Source organism: Colias eurytheme, chromosome 30, assembly GCF_061535395.1.
Source record: "Colias eurytheme isolate Ceu_HAF_F1 chromosome 30, ilColEury1 Martin Lab GWU primary, whole genome shotgun sequence".
Lineage (NCBI taxonomy): Eukaryota > Metazoa > Arthropoda > Insecta > Lepidoptera > Pieridae > Colias > Colias eurytheme.
Genome location: NC_143009.1, coordinates 426067 through 449615, shown reverse-complemented (window position 1 = coordinate 449615; position 23549 = coordinate 426067). Strand labels below are relative to the sequence as shown.

Genomic DNA, 23549 nt, shown 5'->3' with positions numbered 1-23549 from the left:
TTAATGAATTAATTAGAGTAGGTGCAGAACAATTTGAACACTTGTTGAGTTTGGTGACACCTTACATACAAAAGCAGCCACTCCACGCACTAGTCGCGCGGCAACTGAGCTCCCTAACCGCCCTAAGCGTTATTACATAACCCAATCTGCAGGGCGCTTAGGGAGCTAGGCAGATCGGGCAGACCCGATCGCCCTAAATCGGGACACTAACTCCCTAAGTCTTATTACACCACTCTTAGTTAGGGTTAGGGTCCCTAAAAATTGGGTGGTCTAATAAGCCTTTTAATCTTATATATTAAATTCTCGTGTCACAATGTTAGTCTGCATACTCCTCCGAAACGGGTGGACCGATTCTCATGAAATTTTCTGTGCATATCGGGTAAGTCTGAGAATCGGCCAACATCTATTTTTCATATGTACCACGGGCGAAGCCGGGGCGGACCGCTAGTATAATATATAAATCTCGTGTCACAATGTTTGTCCTCAATGGACTCCTAAACCACTTAACCGATTATAATAAAATTCGCACACCATGTGCAGTTCGATCCAACTTGAGAGATAGGATAGTTTAAACATGTAGGTACCACGGGCGAAGCCGGGGCGGACCACTAGTATGTATATAAAAATTGATCAAATTTTGCGTAAACATGTACATTTACATGCAAGTAATTTCGTTTTTGAACGAAGCTTTTATATTCTAGTCCAGTTTTCTTATTTCCTTGCCCCTCTTAAAACATCTGAGCAAATACACCTAGTGTGTACTTACATTCAATATCGTTGGACAACAGCTAAATCAACAAATTAAAATAACGTATCCGACCAGTAATTTATTAACTACTTCAATGTGGTAATTGTTAATTATTTCAAACTAGCTTTCCGCCTGCGGCTTCGCCCGCGTTTTCAAAGAAAAACCCGCATAGTTCCCGTTCCCGTGGGATTTCCGGGATAAAACCTAGCCTATGTTACTCGTGGATAATGTAGCTTTCGAATGGTGAAAGAATTTTTAAAATCGGTCCAGTAGTTTATGAGCCTATTCATTACAATCAAACAAACAAACAAAGTTTTCCTCTTTATAATATTAGTGTAGATAAATTCGTTATCTTAAAGATTTTTTTAATAAATTATGAGATCTTATTTATTTGAATGCTATATAACTGAAAATTGAATTAGTTTTCATTCATAAAATAATGAAAAAAACATTAGGTTCCTACCATTGATGGACTAATTCCTTGCTAAGAAGAGACAAGAGGATACTTTTAGATGTTTTTTATAACCCACTAGCAAACCCGGCGAACTCCGTTTCGCCACCAGAGACACCTTTTCTTTGCTATAAACCTGACGGAGCCCGAGACCTTTCCAACGAATGCAAAACCGTGGAAATCGGTTCGTGCGTTCTGGAGTTATAGCGTCAGGAAGGAAAACCCGACTTATTTTTATTATAACCCATTTGTTTTAGTATAATACAGTGAAACCTGGTTAAGTGAGACATCAAGGGACATGCACTGTCGTTTCACTTATAGAGGTATTCCACTTACCCAGTGTCTCAGATATACAGGTATAAATAAATATCTGTCTCATTTACAGAGGGGTGATAACGATTGTAGCTTTCGTTTTGACATTTTTCAAATAAACATCTGTATGATAGTGTATGATAGTAAAGCGAAACTAAAACTGAAGGTAATTGAAGCTCAAAATTTGTACTTACGTACTTGGAATTACGTGTGGAATTAGTGGGTTGAATAAGAATCAGTAAACAAACAATGTTATCTCAGTTACAGAGGTTTATGCATATAAAATTTACTCGCTGTCTCAGTTATAGAGGTAACTATGATGATAAATCGAAAGAACAAATCCCAGATATAGAGGTTTACCTCGACCCACTAACAGAGGTAATTCAGTGCCAAAGTGTTGGGACCTCAGCATGAGTTTCAGTTATGGAGGTTTCTCACTTATCCAGGTCCCACTTAACCAAGTTTCACTGTAAATACATAAATCAGATGTGATAATTAAATACATATATCACGTACATTATGACCGTTTTTTGCTACTAAAGCAAAGTTAACGAGCGTTTAATTGTAGCAGAATTTTAACGAAGAAGGAATTTTAGAACTATAAGGAAAATGGTTGACCAGGCTAACGTGGTCTTATCAGAACTACCGAATACATATATAAAAATGTAAAGATAATTTGTCTTTCTGTTTAGATGAAATTTTTAAACTACAAGGAAAATATATATGTATATAAATTTATAAAGAATAGAAAAAAATAGATCATAAGGCGGGTAAGCATTTGAATGACATAAAACAAAAAAATATGAAATTCGGGAAAATAGATGACCAGGCTAACGTGGTCTTATCAGAACTAAAAAAAATGTGAAATAATAGGTCCATCTGTTTGGTTCCCAACACTGATACAAGAATTGACAAGGATCAGCTCATTTTTCAAGTCAATAATGTTCTTTAAAGCCAGAAGAATATAGCTATACATCAATCGTGTTTTGAGGCTTGAAGGATCTTGACCATTGCATATAATATAGATCAAAGCCTATATAATTAGCAGAATGACCTAGGCGTTATCAGGTTTGCGGACCATGGTTGTAGTCTATCCATACTTAATATTATAAATGCGAAAGTAACTCTGTCTGTCTGTTAACTACTGAACCAATTTGCATGAAATTTGATATAGAGATATTTTGATACCCGAGAAAGGACATAGGATAGGTTTTATCCCGAAAATTCCACTTCAACACAAAACAATCCGGGTTTTTCTTTGACTGTGCGGGCGATGCCGCGGGTGGAAAGCTAGTATTCTATAAATAGTATCTATATAGGCTGGGCATTGGGTATGTTACTATGTTATAAATAACATATGGACTGGTTTAAATGCAGGCTCCATATAAACTGGTCTATTATTTCTTATAACCAACATTGAATGTTTTTAAACGCAAAGACTGCTCTATATTCCGTAACATAAAAGTTCTTTTATTTTAATGCAATCTGAAATTGGTCGGAAAAATCTGAAACAATCGTCTGAATTTATCGTTCGTGGTGGAAAACCCTGAAGCCTTTGTCCAGCAGTGGACGTCCCAGTACGGCTGAAACAATAACAACAACAACAATCTGAAAATGGAAAAAAAGACGGGTTGCACTCCGGGAGTACCGGCAGAAGTGAAAACTTGAATAACTTAACGTTGAGCATGTTTGATATCCATCCGTCTTACGCTTTTTCGATCAGGTCACGTGTCCTGACGCGAGTTTAAGATTTTATGCCCATTACAGAAAAAAGTGCTCAACGCCGCTAAAGAAGTTTTCACTTCAAAAATTGAAATCCTGAAAGGCTTTAACTGATACGAGATAAAATATAACAATAGTAATAATTAGTGGTCAAAATCTTGAAATCAAGTACCACAAAATTCTAAAGATGGTCTTTATTATGCAACATAAGTAGGTCTCGTACACCGCCTCGGAGAGAAAGGTTACGAATTACGATGAATTCGTTTTAAAACCGTATCATAACGCTCATTACAGTAATTGTATCAAACGGTAGAGTATTACAATTTACAATGAAATAAAAGCAAATTTCAAATGGCCGAGTTTCGTTCGAGCGCCAGTCGACCAGCGCGCGCGCATACGTATGGTTGCTTACACCAATTTTTCGAAAAATGACCGTCAATATTTTTCGGGTCCTGCATCAGAGGAGAGGATTGCGTTAGTGCTTTTGTTTTTTAATTTAATATTTAAAATGTATAAAAATATCGGTGTATTTCGAAATAACCTTGGCCAGTGAAATCGGTGCTATTATTGATTGCATGGATTTGGGTAATTTCAGTGGTTTGGTTTGTTTTAAGTGTGCGTAGATTGTGTTTATTGTATTGTTAACTTTTCTATAGAATAGGTAGGTCCTATAGGACCTTTGTATCATCGTCATCATCAGCCCACATGCGTTCCCACTGCTGGGACACGGGCGCCTTAAGAGGGCCTTTATATGGAGTCTATAAATTTTGTTTTACTTTTTTTGTAATGTCAATATAGTCAAAATATTTATCCCAAAAACAAACTAGAGCCACCAAACGTTCTCTGCTTTTGTGTATAATATTACGTCCAAATATTGCCAAAGACAAATTGAATAACACTTTGCGAAACATTTAAATAAGATCGTGATAGTGATATTATAGTCATTGTGTATGAATTTTATCTTTAAACATTCCACCGTGTAACAATGACCAATAAAGAAGTAGAAATGTATCTGTTTCGTAGAAAAGTCGTGGAAAATAACTCGTTATAATAAATTTTTATAGAATATCGGTCTCAGTTACATTTTGAGTAAAAACTCACGTTTTTAACTTGTTTTGGGTTTACCGTTTATGACTCACTGTTACTACTGTTTAGATATAGGTATATAGTATACTGCTTAGATCACTATATTTCTGCCTTTTTGCCTTGCTCTAATATGATGGCTAATGACTAATGAGGCAAAAATAATGTCAATATACTATTTACTAAACTATATTTAACATCCTACTAGTACTGGATATTAATTCTTCCTAGGAAGTCAGGTTTACTGGGAAGTATCTTCTGAACCAATTTTAACTATAGATAAAATAATCGCCACATCTTTGTATAGAGATATGGTTCTTTCAGCACTTTTCAATACGTGATGTATGGTTAATAACTTCATCAGCAATATTCTGTATTAACTTATTTCCTATATTATAAATCCATACTAATATTATAAATGCGAAAGTAACTCTGTCTGTCTGTCTGTTACTCAATCACGCCTAAACTACTGAACCAATTTGCTTGAAATTTGGTATGGAGATATTTTGATACCCGAGAAAGGACATAGGATAGGTTTTATCCCGGAAATCCTACGGGAACGGGTTTTTCTTTGAAAACGCGGGCGAAACCGCGGGCGGAAAGCTAGTTTCCTATATTATAAATATGAAATATTTTTTCAGGCATGTTTGTCGTTTTTTACTTCTTTTTCTACTATCTACAAAATATTTGCTGAAATTAGCAGCCTTGAGTCTATCAATTTTATTTTAGTTTCTATAATTAGGAAGCTTTTGTCCTACAATTTCAATTGCTAAATATTCTTCTTTTGCTTTGCCAAGGGCCGATTTTTCAATGCTTGGATAAAACTTATTCGTCGAAAAATGTATAAAACTACCATTTTATAAACGTATTCTAATTGCCCGTATTTGACAGTTTACGTGACATTTTAATATTATCGTATAATACTTTATTGGACGGATAAGTTTTATCCAAGCATTGAAAAATCGGCCCTGTGTCACTTCCACCCTTAAGAAATCTTAACGATCTCGTACACCTCTGCACTGACGCTAAATTGAAACCATGTATGATGTAAGTAGTTATAACATAGAAATATAATTACAAAAATATAACTTGTCTTTTAAAGCAGCATATTTTCCAAAAATTGATATGTACCACATACTAACATAATTTTGCTCAGTTCAAACTCGTTGTTATCATAACTGACCACACCCATTCGCAGTTCTAACCTAGCTCTTACAAATTATTTGTTGATAACCTGTTTCTAAACCACTTGTTTTTAACTAGTATCATCTAATGGTTCCTAATATTTTAGGATTAGTTTCATATAAATAATTATATAATTTGGTATTGCATTCTGGTAAAGGCTTTGAAAATAAACCTATTTTTAAAGTCAAGATCTATTTCTTTTTAGGACCAAATTTAAGTGTCTCTTTCCTATGATTTTCATTTCTTCGTTTATTTATAATTCGTTTATACTAAGAGGAATGAGATATTATCACGAATTATGTTTAAATCAACGCATCGATCTTAATCTAGGTCACTATTTTTGTTATTATTTCTTTCCTATATCCTAGGACCTAGTACATTCAATAAAACCTATTAATTGACTTTGAATGACCGGTTGGCTTGGTTGGTAGTGGCCCTGCCTTCCAAGCCAGAGGTCGTGGGTTCGATTCCCACCCGGGGCAAATATTTGTGTGATGAACATAGATGTTTGCTCTGTGTCTGGGTGTTAATTATCTATATAAGTATTTATTTAAAAATTATATATATGTTTATCACCCATCTGGTTTCCATAACACAAGCGAAAGCTTCGTATGGGATCAGATTGTGCCGTGTGTGAAAATTGTCCTGAAATATTTATTTAATAATTATCAAATACCTTTGATTTATGAGATATTGCAACATCTCAGTAGAGAGAGGTATAAATGGTTTACAATTACGTAACCACAAGTAAAATAGGTTATCTGTGGTCAGCCACAGCCAGTGTAGTATTTAGACCTTCACTGGAGTGAGACCTGGGTTGTCTATTTTTATGTTGACTGCTTTTTTAAATGCTTTTCGCGATAAAACAGTGGTAAATGATGACGTTATGTAACGATCTAGCTTCGTCGTTGACTTAGTATAAGAACTGAAAAGTCATTGTGTTTTTATGGAGCGTAAATTTTAATTTTGTTTTGCTACAGTTTTGAAAACTGCATTCATATTCAGTCAGTAGTTAGTTGCTTTATATAGGTACAAACATATAGATTGACAGATGGTCAACAAAAAATTTCAGTTAAGTTCAGTAGTTTCGTACCTGCAGAACAACAAACATTTACCTATATTTTAAAGAAACTTTCAGATTTATAATTTTTGCAGGAAGTGGGATTAAGTTATGCTTATTTATAGCATTGAATTATTATTATTTCAAAATAGATATATACAAAAATGTTGAACACCTTTAAATCAAGATTTTTAACAATAAAAAATAACAAAAGGACTTCGTCTCGATATTAAATACGAGACACAAATAACTTCACTATTTTTAAACTCAGTTTAATATTTCACCATCTTTGTATTTAAAATGTTTTCATTTTTTCGGATTTTAAATGTCATTTTGGTTGTTTGAACTTTCAGCCAAAGGACATTTTAATTTTAGCAAACATGTTTTTTGTTCAAGTTCACTCAAATCTTGGAAATAAATCAAAAATATTATGATATATTGTCGAAAATATTAATTCATTTAAAATAATATTATTAGCATAAATGTCTCGCTGGAATATTAGCTGTCAATTAGGTAAAATTCATCTAAATCAGTTCAGCCTTTATGGATACAATATTTTACATTGTTTTATATTGTTCTTAGCGGGATATTATACAGTCTTCCTCGATAAATGGTCCAAATGGTCCAATGGCTATCCAAAATAATATAATGTTTCAATTCGAACCAGTTTTTCCTGAGATTCACTTCTCTTTCAAGTACCTACTTACAGAATAATCGTCTTTTTGAAATATTACTTTAAAATATTAATAGTATCTAACTTTATAAAACATATCTTTCAATGAAATTCCATCTATCACGAACCATCCAAAAAAAACGTCCAAAAAACAATTTTTTCCCTAAAAAAATTGTTTTAATTATAAAATAACTTATTTCGTATCAAAAGTAACTTCGCGTAATAGTGAATGTAAGCTTAACTTATTCACAATTTTGTGTTGGGTAATAGTAAGCGAGCGAGTGGTTTGGCAAGGTTAAGCGCGCCGCGCGCGGACGGGAAATGGATGGGTGCGCACTTGAATGTCACGTGGTATCTTGCTTACTTGCTTCTTTATCAATATTATTATTGTGAATGTGTTTTTGCCTTGAAATGAAAAATGAAAAATGTAATGCTAGCTGCGCTCCACGGTTTCACCCGCGTGGCTCCGCTCCTGTTGGTCTTAGCGTGATGATATATAGCCTATAGCCTTCCTCGATGAATAGGTAGGCTATCTAACACCGAAATAATTTTTCAAATCGGACCAGTAGTTCCTGAGACAGACAAACTCTTCAGCTTTATAATATTAGTTTAGATATATGCGTTATTTAAGTTTGCTGAATTTATCGTTTTGTCAATATGTATCAATTCATTTGATTTCAGTCAAACGTCTGATATGTTTGATTTCTGGGTTTTAAGTTTCTCAAGGAATTCATATATAAGCGATAACTTTAATTATTTACACATGAAAAGGCAATAAAAATTGAATTATTCCAAAACTTGATTGTAATTAGTGAATTTATGAGCGCGTAATTTTTATGATCTTCCGATTTGTAATGTACAAAACGGAAATATTTGTAATCTTGCAATATGAATAGGTACTTGACTTATAGATAGAACATAAAAATAATAATTACATGTAGGTAGATATTTTTAAAATTGTTTAAAAATTATTTATAAAATCCAGTTTAAATAAAATAAATCATAAAATCCAGTATATAAACTAAACATACCTAATTTTGTTTGGCTCATGGCTACATAAATGGATTAAAAAATATACTCAAATAAAAGTGTGAGAGATAGTCCATTAATTATCGAGGTAGGCTACAGGCTATATATACAGGATGTCCCAAAAAGTAGTGATGAACGGAAGCTGGGAGGTAGAGGACCTAGAGGGCTATCCGAATCACCCCCATGTATGTTATGCGATTTTTCGTCTTTTCGGAGTTATGACGTTTTTTTCAATTTTTCACCTATCGCCGAGTACGATGAGATTTTCACTCATGGTGACGTCAATTGTTGCGCTAGATGCTTGATTTTTTTTTGTTTGCTAAGCTGAAAGATAGGCCAATTCAGTATGGTAACATTTACTATCGTTAGATCTTCGAATGGAATAAAAAAAAAGAATTAAATGCCAAGAAAGATAAAATTACCCAGTATGTTCACCACTTTAAGGGCCCTTTAAAAAAATAAAATCACATAAAAAACGTGCCCGGGTGATGTATCTATACTTTTAAAAAATCATTGCAAGCGTTCCGACAGCTACATGATATTTCATAGCGTTACATCTGTGCTTATGGCCTTTCACGATACTTCTGAATGAATTCATGTACCTACTTGAGTTTGGACATTATAAATAAGCATATAGTTTAGTAAAATATGACCATCACGTAATATAACTCGCTGCTACGCACAACTGTAAGCCAAATGTCACTTATTGAAAATCTGTGCCTGTCGCGAGCGCAGTCGCGAGCGACAGGCACAGATTTTCACACAGAGATTTTCACACAGAGATTTTCACACAGAGATTTTCACACAGAGATTTTCACACAGAGATTTTCACACAGAGATTTTCACACAGAGATTTTCACACAGAGATTTTCACACAGAGATTTTCACACAGAGATTTTCACACAGAGATTTTCACACAGAGATTTTCACACAGAGATTTTCACACAGAGATTTTCACACAGAGATTTTCACACAGAGATTTTCACACAGAGATTTTCACACAGAGATTTTCACACAGAGATTTTCACACAGAGATTTTCACACAGAGATTTTCACACAGAGATTTTCACACAGAGATTTTCACACAGAGATTTTCACACAGAGATTTTCACACAGAGATTTTCACACAGAGATTTTCACACAGAGATTTTCACACAGAGATTTTCACACAGAGATTTTCACACAGAGATTTTCACACAGAGATTTTCACACAGAGATTTTCACACAGAGATTTTCACACAGAGTTTTTCACACAGAGATTTTCACACAGAGATTTTCACACAGAGAAAACTGGCTTCGTCCGTGGTACATGTTTATTGTTTACGTTTTCTCTCCATAAGAACCATCCTCGTACTTCAAGGAATATTATAAAATAAGAATGAACGAAATCGCTTCAGCCGTTCTCGAGTCCTATACATTGTCCGAGGCTTAGAATAATTACACATGTGTAATTATTCTAAGGTCCGAGGTTTATAATTTACTAGATGTATGTCTATATGTATATAGAATATACAGGGTGTCCCACTATTGGTATACTAAGCGCGAAGGGTCTTGTAGTCTTGCATACACTGATTACGTAAAAAATACTTAAACAACAAAATTACGTCAAAAATTTTTTGCTAAATTTTTCCTGAAAATCCATGTTTTCTTCTCTAGCTTCGCGCAACCGGCATATACCGCTTCGCTAATGTGAGCATTTTGTCTATGAAAACATAATCTTAAACGTGCTTCACATGCTGGTAGCAAATCTGGGCGGGTTGCTTGTTATGGGTGTACACATAGAGTTTTAAGAATTCATCTATTTGAAAAAAACTGCGTCTGGAATTTTATAAGTATTTTTTACGTAGTCAGCGTATGCAAAACTATAACCTCCTTTGAGCTTAGTATACCAACAGTGGGACACCCTGTATAATTTGTTAAGTTTAAAACAACTCGGGTAAAGACGCAAGCAGCAGCTAGTATTTAATAATAATTAATTTCTCAAATCGGAAACAGAGCGAAGCGTGAACATAGTAACTGTAGCGAATGACGTATATATGGTATGCGTGAAAGTGTTGTTTGTATGTCTGTTACTCGGGAGTCGGGACGAAAATGGCTGGTCAGTTTGTGATGCGGTTTGGGTGAGTGATAGCTTGGAATTTATGATTAAGAAAAGTAATATTTTAATGGGAAGATGATATTCGATTGAACTAGTAGAACATCGTAAGAATTCATTTTTGTTGTTTTTATATAACCTACACAAAAATTAAGGTGAAATTAATAAAATATCTAAAAATTTAAAATTTATTATTGCATAAAGGCCCAAAGGGGCTTAAATAATTAATTATTCCGGATCATATTCTCAATTTTATTACTCAAACAACATTCAGCACATTCGGCTCAGATATTTGCCAAAAAAAAGAGCAAGAAACATCACATGCATACGAACCTAGCAAAAACTCGGATTCTCTTACAAAAAATTAAAAAAAAATGTGTGCGTGTACTAGTGTACACACGTAAGAAGTGAAACTTCTTTATGACTGTATTTTTCAGAAAATAATTTACTATATGCAACTTTACAGAAATCTGTCGATTCACGTGTGGTAGGGATAAGAAAAAGATGGCGCGTAACGGAAAAATGTCACGCGTAACGAAAAAATGTTACACTAAATATTTTTCCAACCCCGATAAAGAAGTTTCACATCAACAATCTCGCTACAAAACCTTGTGCAATATTGCCAATATCCAAATATAAACAAAATAGCACAAGTCAAGTGTCTTATTATTTGCTAAAAGTATAAAAAGTGTACAATTCACTTCCTGATGGACCGTTTCGTTGAAATAAGTACGTGAAGATATTTTTCTCGATTCCATATTGAATCTATTGTAAATAAAATTCGACTCTATCACTATATAAATAAGGTGTACATTTAAGTGTACGGTGTAAGTTTTTGTACGTGGTATAAGCTGTTATAAGACATAGATAATTTTCAACTCTATTTTTAAGTTAATAAGGCGCAGTTTCAAGTGTAAGGTCAAGTTTTTGCTTACACTATAAGCGGTCATAATTGATAGATAATTTTCAACTCTATGTCTGAGGAAATAAGGTATATTTTAGATTGTATGGTGTAAGTTATTATTAACCCCACAAGCGGTTATAATCCATGTGCTAATAGTGTAAGAGTCGCTTTTTGCATGCAGTTTTCTTGACATTTTTGCTCAACTTATTGAGAAATATTGTTACGTGCTTAATGAGTGAGATGGAAGTGATATTTAAGTTGAGTTTGTTTACTTTTATGAGCATTATAATGTACGTTAGTTGGGGAAAAGGGTATTTAAAAACTTTCTAAGGCTAAAAACTGTGTTTTTGGCTATATATGGTTGTAATGTTATTTTTAATGTTGTGTAAACTAAATAAATAAATAAAAGAAATGTATTATGTAATGTTTGAGACTGTTTAAATGGCAATTTTGGCTACTCACAGGTCACTGTTATAATGTATTTGTCTGTTAAATAATTAAATAAGTATGTATGTTATGTAAGGTAAAAGTAGGAAATCTATACTTTTATACATATTATAAAGCTGAAGAGTTTGTTTGTTTGAACGCGCTAATCTCAGGAACTACTGGTCCTATAGGCTAAAATATATCATCACGCTAAGACCAACAGGAGTGGACTGTGGAGCACTGCTGGTAAAACCGCAGGGCACAGCTAGTAACGTATATTATGATTTATGATGATTGTGCGAATCTGTGTGTGTGCGAATGTGTGATAAGCTTTTTGAACCAAGAACTAACACTTTTCTATTTTTAAGACTAAGTATGTAATAGATAGAATTTAGGATTATTTCCATTGAATTATGAAGCTTAGAACTCAGATAGTCGATTTGCCACCTGCTGTGTTCCCGAACAACTACGACATTGGGGCCTTCAAGAAAAGAGCTTATTTGTCCATAAAAGGCCGGCATAGCACCTGTAACACTTAGAAGTGTTACAGGTGTTTATGGGCGGTGGTGACCACTTAACATCAGGTGGCCCATCTGCCCCTTTGCTTGCTCTGATATAAAAAAAAAGTTACCTTTCCTTAAAATAAAAATGTTGCCAATTTTTATCTTACTGTTTTGCTTCCGATTTCTTCAATTTTGAATGTACGGAAAACAGTACAAGTTCGTGTTATATGAATCTCTGGTATCTAGGTCAGATTCGATGCACGCCTGACTCAGCATTCCACAGTGGTAGACGGTAGTAAACTAACTTTTACTAGATGATTTAACTGTGTTTTTGAAATAGATTTAAACAATTCAAAGTATATTCAGGGTTATTGTAAACAACTAAATAAATAAATAAAATCGTTATTTGAATTCATACATTAATTTGTCACATTGGCTTATGGTTCAGGTTGAGACCTCCTTAGATTAAAAAAATGTTTTTTTTTTTTTATAAGCAGTCAGATGAATTTCAAAACGTTTGAAATACTGGACAGAACAATATGAAATATTATTTACAGTTGTAAAAGAGTTATCTATAGTTATATTATAAAGCTGAAAAGTTTGTTTGTTTGAAGGCGCTAATCTCAGGAACCTACTGGTCCGATTTCAAAAATTCTTTCGATGTTAGATAGCGATATCGAGGAAGGCTATAGGCTATTTTATATCATCACGCTAAGACTAATAGAAGCGTAACACTATGAGTAAAACTGCGGGGCGCAGCTAGTCTAATACAAAACCATTCTAGCATCACAAGAGTCTTACATAAAAGGAAGTTGATGACATTGCCAACTTAACTTGTTAACTTATTAACTTACATTCAAACTTCCGTTTACATCACTCGTGATTACGGTGGAATTAGTTGTGCTGTTTATGTTAATAGAATTGTATTGTTGTGTTGGTTTGATTGGGCATGACTGGATAATTTGAACTTTGAGGAATTCTGGGTGCTTAGAAGATGTTGATTTTCGTAGTGGCGTAGTTAGGTTTAAATTAAGATTTTTATATAGACAAAAAAGAGCGTGTAGCTCTATTGGCGCGTTGAGGGGAAAATTTCAAGGCCGAGTCATGGCAATACCGTCACGTCACGTCGTAATGATACGATTTTGGTAGGTATCTTTGAATCTTGCCAAAGAAGTTTCACTTCTGACGCGTGTGTACGCCACACACGCTCATTTTTTGTCATTTTTCTAATCGTTTGATGCTTAATAATTTTACCTTTGTCGTTGTTAGTTATAAAATATTAACCTTCCGTCTTGTTTATATATTTATTTAATTATTTAACAATTGAAAAACAATGGATTACACACTCTTTGGTTTTCACGACATGTGTCAATGTAAGAAGCATTGACCGTGAACAAAGATTATTTATTTTTTGTATTGTATTTGTTTAGGTGCAGTCAAAGGTTTTTGATTTTTATTTGTTAAGTGGTGATTAAGTGATTTTTGTTGGTTTTTACATGTTTTGGCGTTGTGTAGAATCATGTTTTTTTTTTGTTTCTTTATATTTATTATAGTTACCTGTTTGGAAAATTGTGATTTTCGATTAAATTAATATCTAAATATGAAATCGAAATATTTATTTATTTAGACTTACACAAATATATTTTATGAAAAATGTTAATTTCACATATTTACATAAGGCTATTTCTATCTATGATATACAAATTGTGTTTATCCGTCTGTCAACTTCATCACACTTTCCAAATGGATGAAGCAAGATGTTCACCATCATCATCATCAGCCCATATATGTTCCCACTGTTGGGACACGGGCCTTCTATGAGGGTTTAGGCCATAATCCTACGATGTAAATTATAAATACACATAAATGTAAACATGTCCGTTTGTCCGCAGGGTTCGTGCTTGCATCAGCCGTGGTGCTGCTCCTCCTCGGCATTATTTGCGCGATATTCTTCAGCACGTGGGTGCGGCTGTTTATTGACCATGTAAGTGCATACTCAAACTCAAACTTAAACTCAAACTCTAGCTCTGAGTCTATCTGTAACAATAACACTTACTCCAACTTTAACTATAACTCTATCTCTTTGTCTATGACCATGTAAGTGCACACTCATACTGAAACTCAACCTATAAGTAAAATTTCAAATAGTTATTTCATATTTGTTATATTAATCGATATAACATAACCACCATCTGTGCTGTTTTTCATATTAGGTAGGTACACTTTATGTTCGTTGCACAATAGTATGTATTTAAATAAATAAAATAAATAGCACTTAGAGATTCGTCAGATGACTAGAAAATTAAAAATTAAAACTACTTTATACAGTAATAGTAGTCAGTAACTAGCCAGTTAATAAATATCGGACCTAGCTACAACTTATTTTTCTATAAATCATTTTTTATTATTGAAGTATTTATCCATGATATTCTTCTATGTTTATATATAGAAAAAACATAAAATAATATGATTTTTATACGTGATTAGAGAAGATTTAAGATAGAAGAAAACACGTAGGCACAAATCTATAACCTAGATCCGACTAGGTCCTAGATAAGTACTAGATAGAAATATCCATAGAACCTTGAAAGTTCAAGCGGGCTGCAAGTCGCGAATGCCTGCCTAATGACGCGAAAGATCACTTATACGATACGATCATACGATATTTTTATGAGATACGATATGTCGTGTCGAAGTTTTTGTTACATTCACAGAAAGCTGAATGTCACTTTTACTTTTATTAATGTGTATGTCGGAGAATGTAAATAACTCTTCACAATACATTATAATTAAGTAGATATGTGAAATAATATTAAATAATGACTCAGTGCGCACACCTTGTGCGGTCGATGGTAGTACCGAGACTATATCATCGAGCTACTGACTCAAGGAATATAAACCATAGCATGGCCCGTAACCCCATGCATTTCATATCAATTCAATATCGACATTATGTTGTACACCATAGAGTACATTATAATAAGAAGGTATAGCCACATAACAACTACTCTGTTATAATTCTCTCACATGTAGTTTTATTTTTATTTAAATAATTATATTTACAGCAGTTAACTATGTTGTGTACGTGACATTATTACACAAATTTTTCTAAAGTACTTATTTTCGAACACATAAGTTAAATCTTAAAATAAAAATCCTTGTGATTATATCTTAATTGTCTCGCGTAGAACTTGTTACAGTTAATAATAATGCCGAACTTTCGCAACATCGTTTATAATATTTTATTATTGAAGTGAAACTTCTTTATCGGGGTTGGAAAAAAATTTAGTGTAACATTTTATCGTTACGCGTGAAATTTTTCCGTTACGCGCCATCTTTTTCTTATCCCTACCACGCGTGATTCGACGTATTTCTGTAAAGTTGCATATAGTAAATTATTCTTTGAAAAATATGGTCATAAAGAAGTTTCATTTCTTACGTGTGTACACGCACACATTTTTTTTATTTAGTCAATGGGAAAGTTTGTTATGATTTTCACAGTGGTACTTTTTCTCATTTCAACTTTTCAAGTAAAAGAAAATTTGTGAGTATAGATTGTATGAACTTTTGCACAGATATTAATTGTTCTTTACGGTAAAATTGCCTTCTATATGTTAAAGGTAATCCAATTTTACTAGCTGTTTATGTGTAATTGGCATACATACATGTGAAATTCGCAATCACGAAAAATTATCACATCATATAATAAAATACATGTTATAAAAGCCATAACTGGATTACAAATTGCCAAATCTTCTAATCTACAGCTAACTTCTTAACGATAAAAAGGCACGTAACAAAAAGTCGTTTAGTCACAGCGGTCGTGTCGTAACCGTGGATTATAAAACCGCTGTTTATCCTCGACCTGATAACGCCACAGCACAGTATTACAATATTATTTCCTACAGTAAGGAATCGCCTTTGATGTCGCGCGATGCCGCCGCCAGCGTAGGTACTTACGCTGCCACACGAAAATACGCTAGGGTTGCAACAAATGGGAAATAAAACAATTGTGATTATTAATATTATGATGAAATCATTTATTCATATGTACATTCAAAATAATTGCGATTATTAAATCTGATGTCATTATTTGTTCATAAATATATAATTACAGATATTGCACTGCTAAATATTATTTACGTGGACACTTTAATTTTGGATGTTCTTAATTGTAGGTATATTATACCATTTAACTAAGTAATGCATTCGCATTGGGATGTACAATCTGATTAGAAAATAATGAGGACAACATACCTATAGGTACATAGCTTTGATTTTAATTCAACAGATACAATTAATACAATCTTTCTGAAATATTGTTTCCTTCTGGCATTTCAATGTAGATTTACATCCGTAAACGGAACAGTTTTTGCGCGTCATAATAGAATATGTAAGTACCTATGTATAATAAAATTATTACATAAAAAATACGACTGCGTCGTCCTTTCGCGATAGTTAATGCAAACTCAGCGTGATTGCATTAAGCGGCCCGCGTCGCCCGACCCCCCGCCAGTTCCCCTCCGTTTCTCTGCACAAGTACATTCGTCGCCATACTGTAGGATGGTAATACTGTGGCCACAGTATACAGATACAACCAGTGGGGAAACTTCATACAACACGTTCGAAATGGCTCACGAACACAAGTAAGCGTGTTAACGAGAATCGTAAGGATATTCTTATATCTGATATTTTTGGTTTTATGGCGTGAAAGGATGCAGGTTCGATTCCCGCCTCGTGATCGATTTTTTTCTATTCTTTATAAATTTATATTGTTATATCAATTAATTGTGACAATACCCTTATGATTCTCGTAAATACGCTTGTGTGCGTGAACCATTTCGAACGTGTTGTATGAAGTTTCCCTACTGGTTGTATCTGTATATTGTGATAACGCGTTTGCTGACTTGCTATTGTCAAATGTTTTGTAATATAAACGTGTGTTCGTCGGGTGTAAAGGTACTTTTGTCGTATGTAAAGAACCGCTGTAGCGCAGTGGTTAGAATACTGCTTAAATTATAAATGCAAAAGTTTGTATGTTTGTTGGTTTGTTACTCATTCACGCAAAAACTGCTGAACCGATTACAATGAAATTTAGCACACATATAACTGTAACTTGGATGTTTGTACACATAGGATAGGTTTTATCCTGGAAATCCAACGGGAACGGGAACTATGCGGGTGAAGCCGTGGGCGGAAAGCTAGTGTTGAAATAAAATAAAACGCTAGCAAAGTTCATAGCTCTATAATAATATTGACAACGGGATTTTTGCCCGTTCGGCTTGAATATTAATTAGTTTAATTCACGTATAACTGGATAAGATAATGCCGTTATGTATTATTCACATTATTTTAATTTTTTTTTTGTTTATTTTGCTAAGTATAAAAGTGGAGCTTACTGATTTTTGACTTGCAAAATGCGATCCGTTTTTTGTAGTGTGAGTTTAGATTTAACAATATTATTATCATTTTTAAGGTGATTTGTTTATATATAAATCTTAGATCATATAGATATAGATATAGGTATTGGTAACAATTATTTTTTTTATTAATTTTGTTATTTTAAGTGAAAGTTTAGTAAAAACTAAATATCAATTCATTTATGACTAATTGTATCATGTAGTTCACAATAAAATGTGCAAGACCTATTATTCAGCGAAGAAATCAAACCATCATAGCCTACGCTTTTTGTACATCAACAACGGTTCATTTCATCTAGCCTGACATACATTAATATTAAATACAAACATAGGTTTAACTTGATCATTAATTAGTTTGAATTAAGCTATGACGTCACAATATGGCGCTAGATCAATCCTATTCATAGTTGGATAACAATATTTGCTACTATCTGCATTTTCATGGTGCAACTCCATGACCAACAATAGGGACAAGGTTATAAGTAGGTACTGTGCTTAATGCATTCGTCACACTCCCACGTGATTTGGCAATAGAAATAATGCTTGATGATAATGTTGTGGGTTCAAGGGTTTTAATAATTGCATCTTATATACAATAATGTATAAAAATGGTTAATGGTTGACGGGTCAATCGTGGCTTTGCTAGGGTTAAGGTTTGTGAACTGTGGAATATAATAATTAGGGATGTAACGATACCGATACCGATACCGATATATCGGCCGATATATCGGCAAGCCGATATATCGGTATCGCCGATAATAAATCAACCGATACCGATATTTTTTTATTAAATTCTTTCTTTTCTTTTATGTTTTTGCATTGTATTCATTCATATTGTTTTATTTCTGTTTCTGTAATAGTGTTAAGTAAGAGCGGAACCTCCTGACACAAGCATTTTATTTGCTTACTAGGAGTGTTCCAGTCACAAATTTGTTTATGTAAAGGAAAGAAATAGATAATTTTGAATTTTTTTAATTTTTAACGTGATAACGTTTTTAAAATCGTTTTAGTCGGGTGACATGTTCATAAACTTGTGTCACACCAAAACCTCACGAGCGCGATCGCAGGTATAACGAGAGAGAGACGGACCGATCTCCCGTTTCATCTCGAGCGCTGCCACTGCATTATGTTATCACGTAAACATCTCGATCGTAAACCTACTTTACAAACAACCAATTTTTTTGATATCAAATAATTCAAAAATCCGCGCCCAATGAACGATGCGGGAGGCCGCCCGCGCGTGCGCACTTTGTTTTCTGAAAAAACTCTACCAATTAAATAGTAAACTTTTATTAGGTACTGATTGTATGTGTATTACTTAAAGTTTAACTAACTTCGTAAAATAATAATACTAAAATAAATGGTTTTGTTGTTTTTTGATTTGGCATTTTTATTTTAAAGAATACGATTAACAGTTGTCTCTGTTAAATGTTGGTAACTTTTTATGCATAATTATTCACTATTTATTTTTCTACCAAGCCATCGATATCGGTATCGGTATCGCCGATACATTACTACAAATATCGGTATCGGTATCGTATCGGCAAAATCATGTATCGTTACATCCCTAATAATAATATTGTCGTGGAGCCACATGCTTATTTCTTTATCAATTTACACATATACATCTATTTATACCTGTATCTATTCCTTAATCATCTATTTATAAATGTATCTATTCCGTATCCATACATCTATTTATACCTGTATCTATTCGGTACCCATACATATATATTAATACCTGTAGGTATCTATTCCGTACCCAGACATCCATACTAATATTATAAATGCGAAAGTAACTCTGTCTGTCTGTCTGTTACTCAATCACGCCTAAACTACTGAACCAATTTGCATGAAATTTGGTATGGAGATATTTTGATACCCGAGAAAGGACATAGGCTACCTTTTATTGTGAAATATGTACCACGGGCGAAGCAGGGGCGGACCTCTAGTCTATTTATAACTATATCTATCGTATTGTTACCTATAAACCTATTTATACTATTCTACCCATTTATATTATATATTCTACCCATCCACAGGAGCTGGTGCTTCGCCCCGGCTCGATGACGTTCGAATGGTGGGCGAGGCCGCCGGTGCGTCCCTTCGTGCGAGTTTACGTGTACAACGTGACGAACGCCGATGAGTTTCTGAATAATGGCTCCAAGCCGATACTGGATGAGCTCGGACCTTATGTTTACTCGTAAGTATTCTGTTGTTTATAAACAATATATGTATGTAATATATTATGGTCTAATAGGCAGCGTTGGGCGAGTAGAGGCAATCACGATAATGATGAGAGCTTAGGCCCTTCTCCCATTACGATACTTCTAGAATACGATACTCGAGCAGAATACTAGTTAAATATTTGCTCGCTACCCGATGCTCGCATATTATGCGACTGAAAAATGACTAAATTCATCATTATTGTGCCTCGTTTTGTGGGCGGACGTTATGTCGAGCGATTCCAGTGACGAAGAAGCTCTTGCAGTTTTTCTGTTTTGTAGAAATAGAAGACGTCAACGTAATAGTAGGAAGTACTGGATTCATCTATAATATATTGAAAGAAACATAAATTGTAGAGTTTTTGTAGCCGCACGAGAACTACAACAATATGATGATAATATTTTTTTTATCTTTCTACCAACACGGTGAGTCGTGCGATATTTGTCGCGGACTTGTAGGATACCGGTAGCGTAGTGTGCGAGCCTAAATACAAATGTATGTGAGATACTCCGCTGCGACTAGTCTTCGAGACTTGCAGGATACTTGAATCGCCTGTGCGTATCGTAATGGGAGAAGGGCCTAAATGTCTATGATCGGCTGTCATTGTACATGTTGATTCGTAATCGCCGTAATGGCGGCAAACATCGACGATCATTTATTGGGCCAACGCTGCCGATTGTGAAGAGGGCCCATAAGATGTTTTTAAAGTTAGATACTTTCGCATTTATAATATTAAGTTCGCATTATCTCACAGATTTCTTTCTGTTATTTAGCTAAATATAAATAAATATATAAGACTTTTCCGTATTCTTTACCTACTGATAGTTAAAGTATGTAATACATAAGCAGTGCTTATATAGCGATGACAAAACACCAACTTTCCAAGAAATCGTATTTAAAAGAACCTCATACAAAACTCGTTTTAATCGCACCGCTATGTTAAGTGTTATTACATATAAAAGATTTTATTTAGAATAGAATTGCGAAATATTTTGCACAAGCGTTTGTAGGGTCAACTAATTCTAAAACGAAAACATCAAATGCTGTGTATTTATTCTGTTACTTTGTACGCCAGAACTGCTGAACAGATTTGTATGAATTTGTTTTATAATAGAGCAAGACAAGGACTATCGTCTTCATGCTATCTCATATAATATTTGTGCTTTCAACCTATATTAAAACTAGCTTTCCGCCCGCGGCTTCGCCCGCTTTGTCTAAAACATAATAAATTATGGACAAAGCTAGTCGTCCGCTAAACGGATGAATAAAATAAATTAGTCGTCCGATTACCGGATGAATAAAATAATTTAATCGTCCGATAACATCTATTTATCTATATAGTTAGGTTATCGGGGTTTCTTTAGAGAACTGCCGCACGTATTATAGGTTTTTTGTGGGGGGAGGAGGGGGGAGGAGGGCTTACGTTGGTATTTGATTTTTTTTTGCGCGTCGACGGAGCCCCGCTTCGCGGGGCTCCTATTTCTGTGTAGTTTTTTTTTTAAGAAACCTAACCTAACCTAACCTAACGGCTAACCTAACCTAAACTTGATTTTTTTTGCGCGTCGACGGAGCCCCGCGAAGCGGGGCTCCTATTTCTGTGTAGTTTTTTTTTTAAGAAACCTAACCTAACCTAACCTAACGGCTAACCTAACCTAAACTTGATTTTTTTTGCGCGTCGACGGAGCCCCGCCAAGCGGGGCTCCTATTTCTGTGTAGTTTTTTTTTAAGAAACCTAACCTAACCTAACCTAAAGGCTAACCTAACCTAAACCTAACCTAACGAATTAAGGGCGAATATCTCGGCCATTTTTGATTTTAGAGAAAAGTTGTTCCTATAAAACATGCTTATATTAGCGTAATCTTTACGATAAAACAATAATAAATAGGTGTTATAATGACACCAACTCCATCAAAAATTTTCTAAGTCCTGCGCCCCCTTTGCTTTAGTCCAACCCAACTAGCTTTAGTGTTAAAAGGTTATCTATTAATCCGAATAATGGGACGATTAAATTATTTTATTCATCCGGTAATCGGACGATTAAATTATTTTATTCATCCGGTAATCGGACGACTAATTTATTTTATTCATCCGTTTAGCGGACGACTAGACACTTCGATAAATTATATACTAAAACCTTCTTCTTGAATATATCTCTCTTGAATAAACTCTATCTATTAAAAAAAACCGCATCAAAATCCGTTGCGTAGTTTTAAAGATTTAAACATACATAGGGACATAGGGACAGAGAAAGCGACTTTGTTTTAAATACTATGTAGTGATGATACACTAGGCCCGCGGTTTCTTCCAAGTTTTATAAAACTTAACACATTTTTGTCTATTTGTCTGTATGTCGGGGCTAAACTCAAAAATAATTGCATAGATTAACTTCGAATTATGCATAAATATTACTAAGAGGTCTAATATAATCAAGCTAAGACCAATAGGAGCGGGGCAATGCGGGTAAAGCCGCGGAACACAGCTAGTAGATAATAATGATTACATAATACATCTATTTATTAAACAACGATGCAGATGCACATTAAAATAAATATTCCAATAATTATCATCATCACTAGATAATAAATCCTTGAACTCGAACCTCTAGTCGATAGTCGATAATGACAAATCAGTCGATCGACTAATCTATTCAAATCGACTACCATCACGCGATGTGGCATGTGCATAATTGGGATTTAACGAGTTGCATATGGATGCCAGGGCCGGATTTGAAATGGTAAATTTGAGGCCCTGAAAGTGTAGAATTAATTATTATCTATATAGGACGGAGGACCCGATAAAAGAATTAATAGTAAATTTTATACGTTTTTGCGATTGGTGGTGTAAGTATATTAGAAATTTCGTGTATTTGTTGATTATGATGTAGAAATATTTCCTATATTCTGTTTTGCTGATTGGTGTTTTTATACGTTGATGTCTAAAGAGATATACCTATGTGCCTTTTATCGTTATATATTGAATAAAAAAATATAGTCATACTCACAGAATACACTAAAAAAAGGAAATTCAATAAGTTAGGTCATTCCTGAGTGACATATAACGCTAATTTTTGTTTATCTGTTTATTTTTGTAGTCGTGCTATAACAATATTTTATTACTAACACATTCTTAAAGCTTCATATCCTTTCTTTGAATGTACACAATGTAGTGAATAAACACCTCGACGATTTCCAACTATCAATCGTGGTTTGCATGTGTGATTAGTCACGACGCCTATCTAGCTTACTTAGGTTACTTAAGTTTACTTGACTCAAGTTACACTTCACTACATAGTATAAAACAAATTTGCTGGCACTGTCTATCCTTAAGTATGCTTAAATCTTTAAAACTACGCAACGGATTTGGTATTTTTAATAGATAGAGTGTTTCTTGAAGATTTTAGTGTATGATTTGCTAAGTTTTCAACAAAGTGGCCGAAGTTGCATGTGGCAAGCTATGTATATCTTCTTATATATAAAAATGAATCGCAAAATGTGTTGGTAAGCGCATAACTCGAGAACGGCTGAACCGATTTCGATAATTCTTTTTTTATTATATTCCTTGAAGTACGAGGATGGTTTTTATGTAGAGAAAACGTAAGTACCACGGGCGAAGCCGGGGCGGACCGCTAGTACATAATATATTATGTCTATCGAAAATAAATTCATAAACTACTGCACCGATTTTCATTCTGTATTCACCAATAAATAGTGTG

The 23549-nt window shown here is 34.1% G+C and overlaps 1 protein-coding gene across 1 annotated transcript in view; it reads left to right on the top strand.

Moving 5' to 3' along the window:
• emp (epithelial membrane protein) overlaps window positions 1-23549 on the top strand; it is a 93845-nt gene that overhangs the window by 50899 nt on the left and 19397 nt on the right. Inside the window, exons 3-4 of the mRNA XM_090118691.1 lie at window positions 14084-14175; window positions 19654-19814. Coding sequence (XP_089974817.1) covers window positions 14084-14175; window positions 19654-19814 — 253 coding nt within the window. The remainder of the gene's footprint in view (window positions 1-14083; window positions 14176-19653; window positions 19815-23549) is intronic.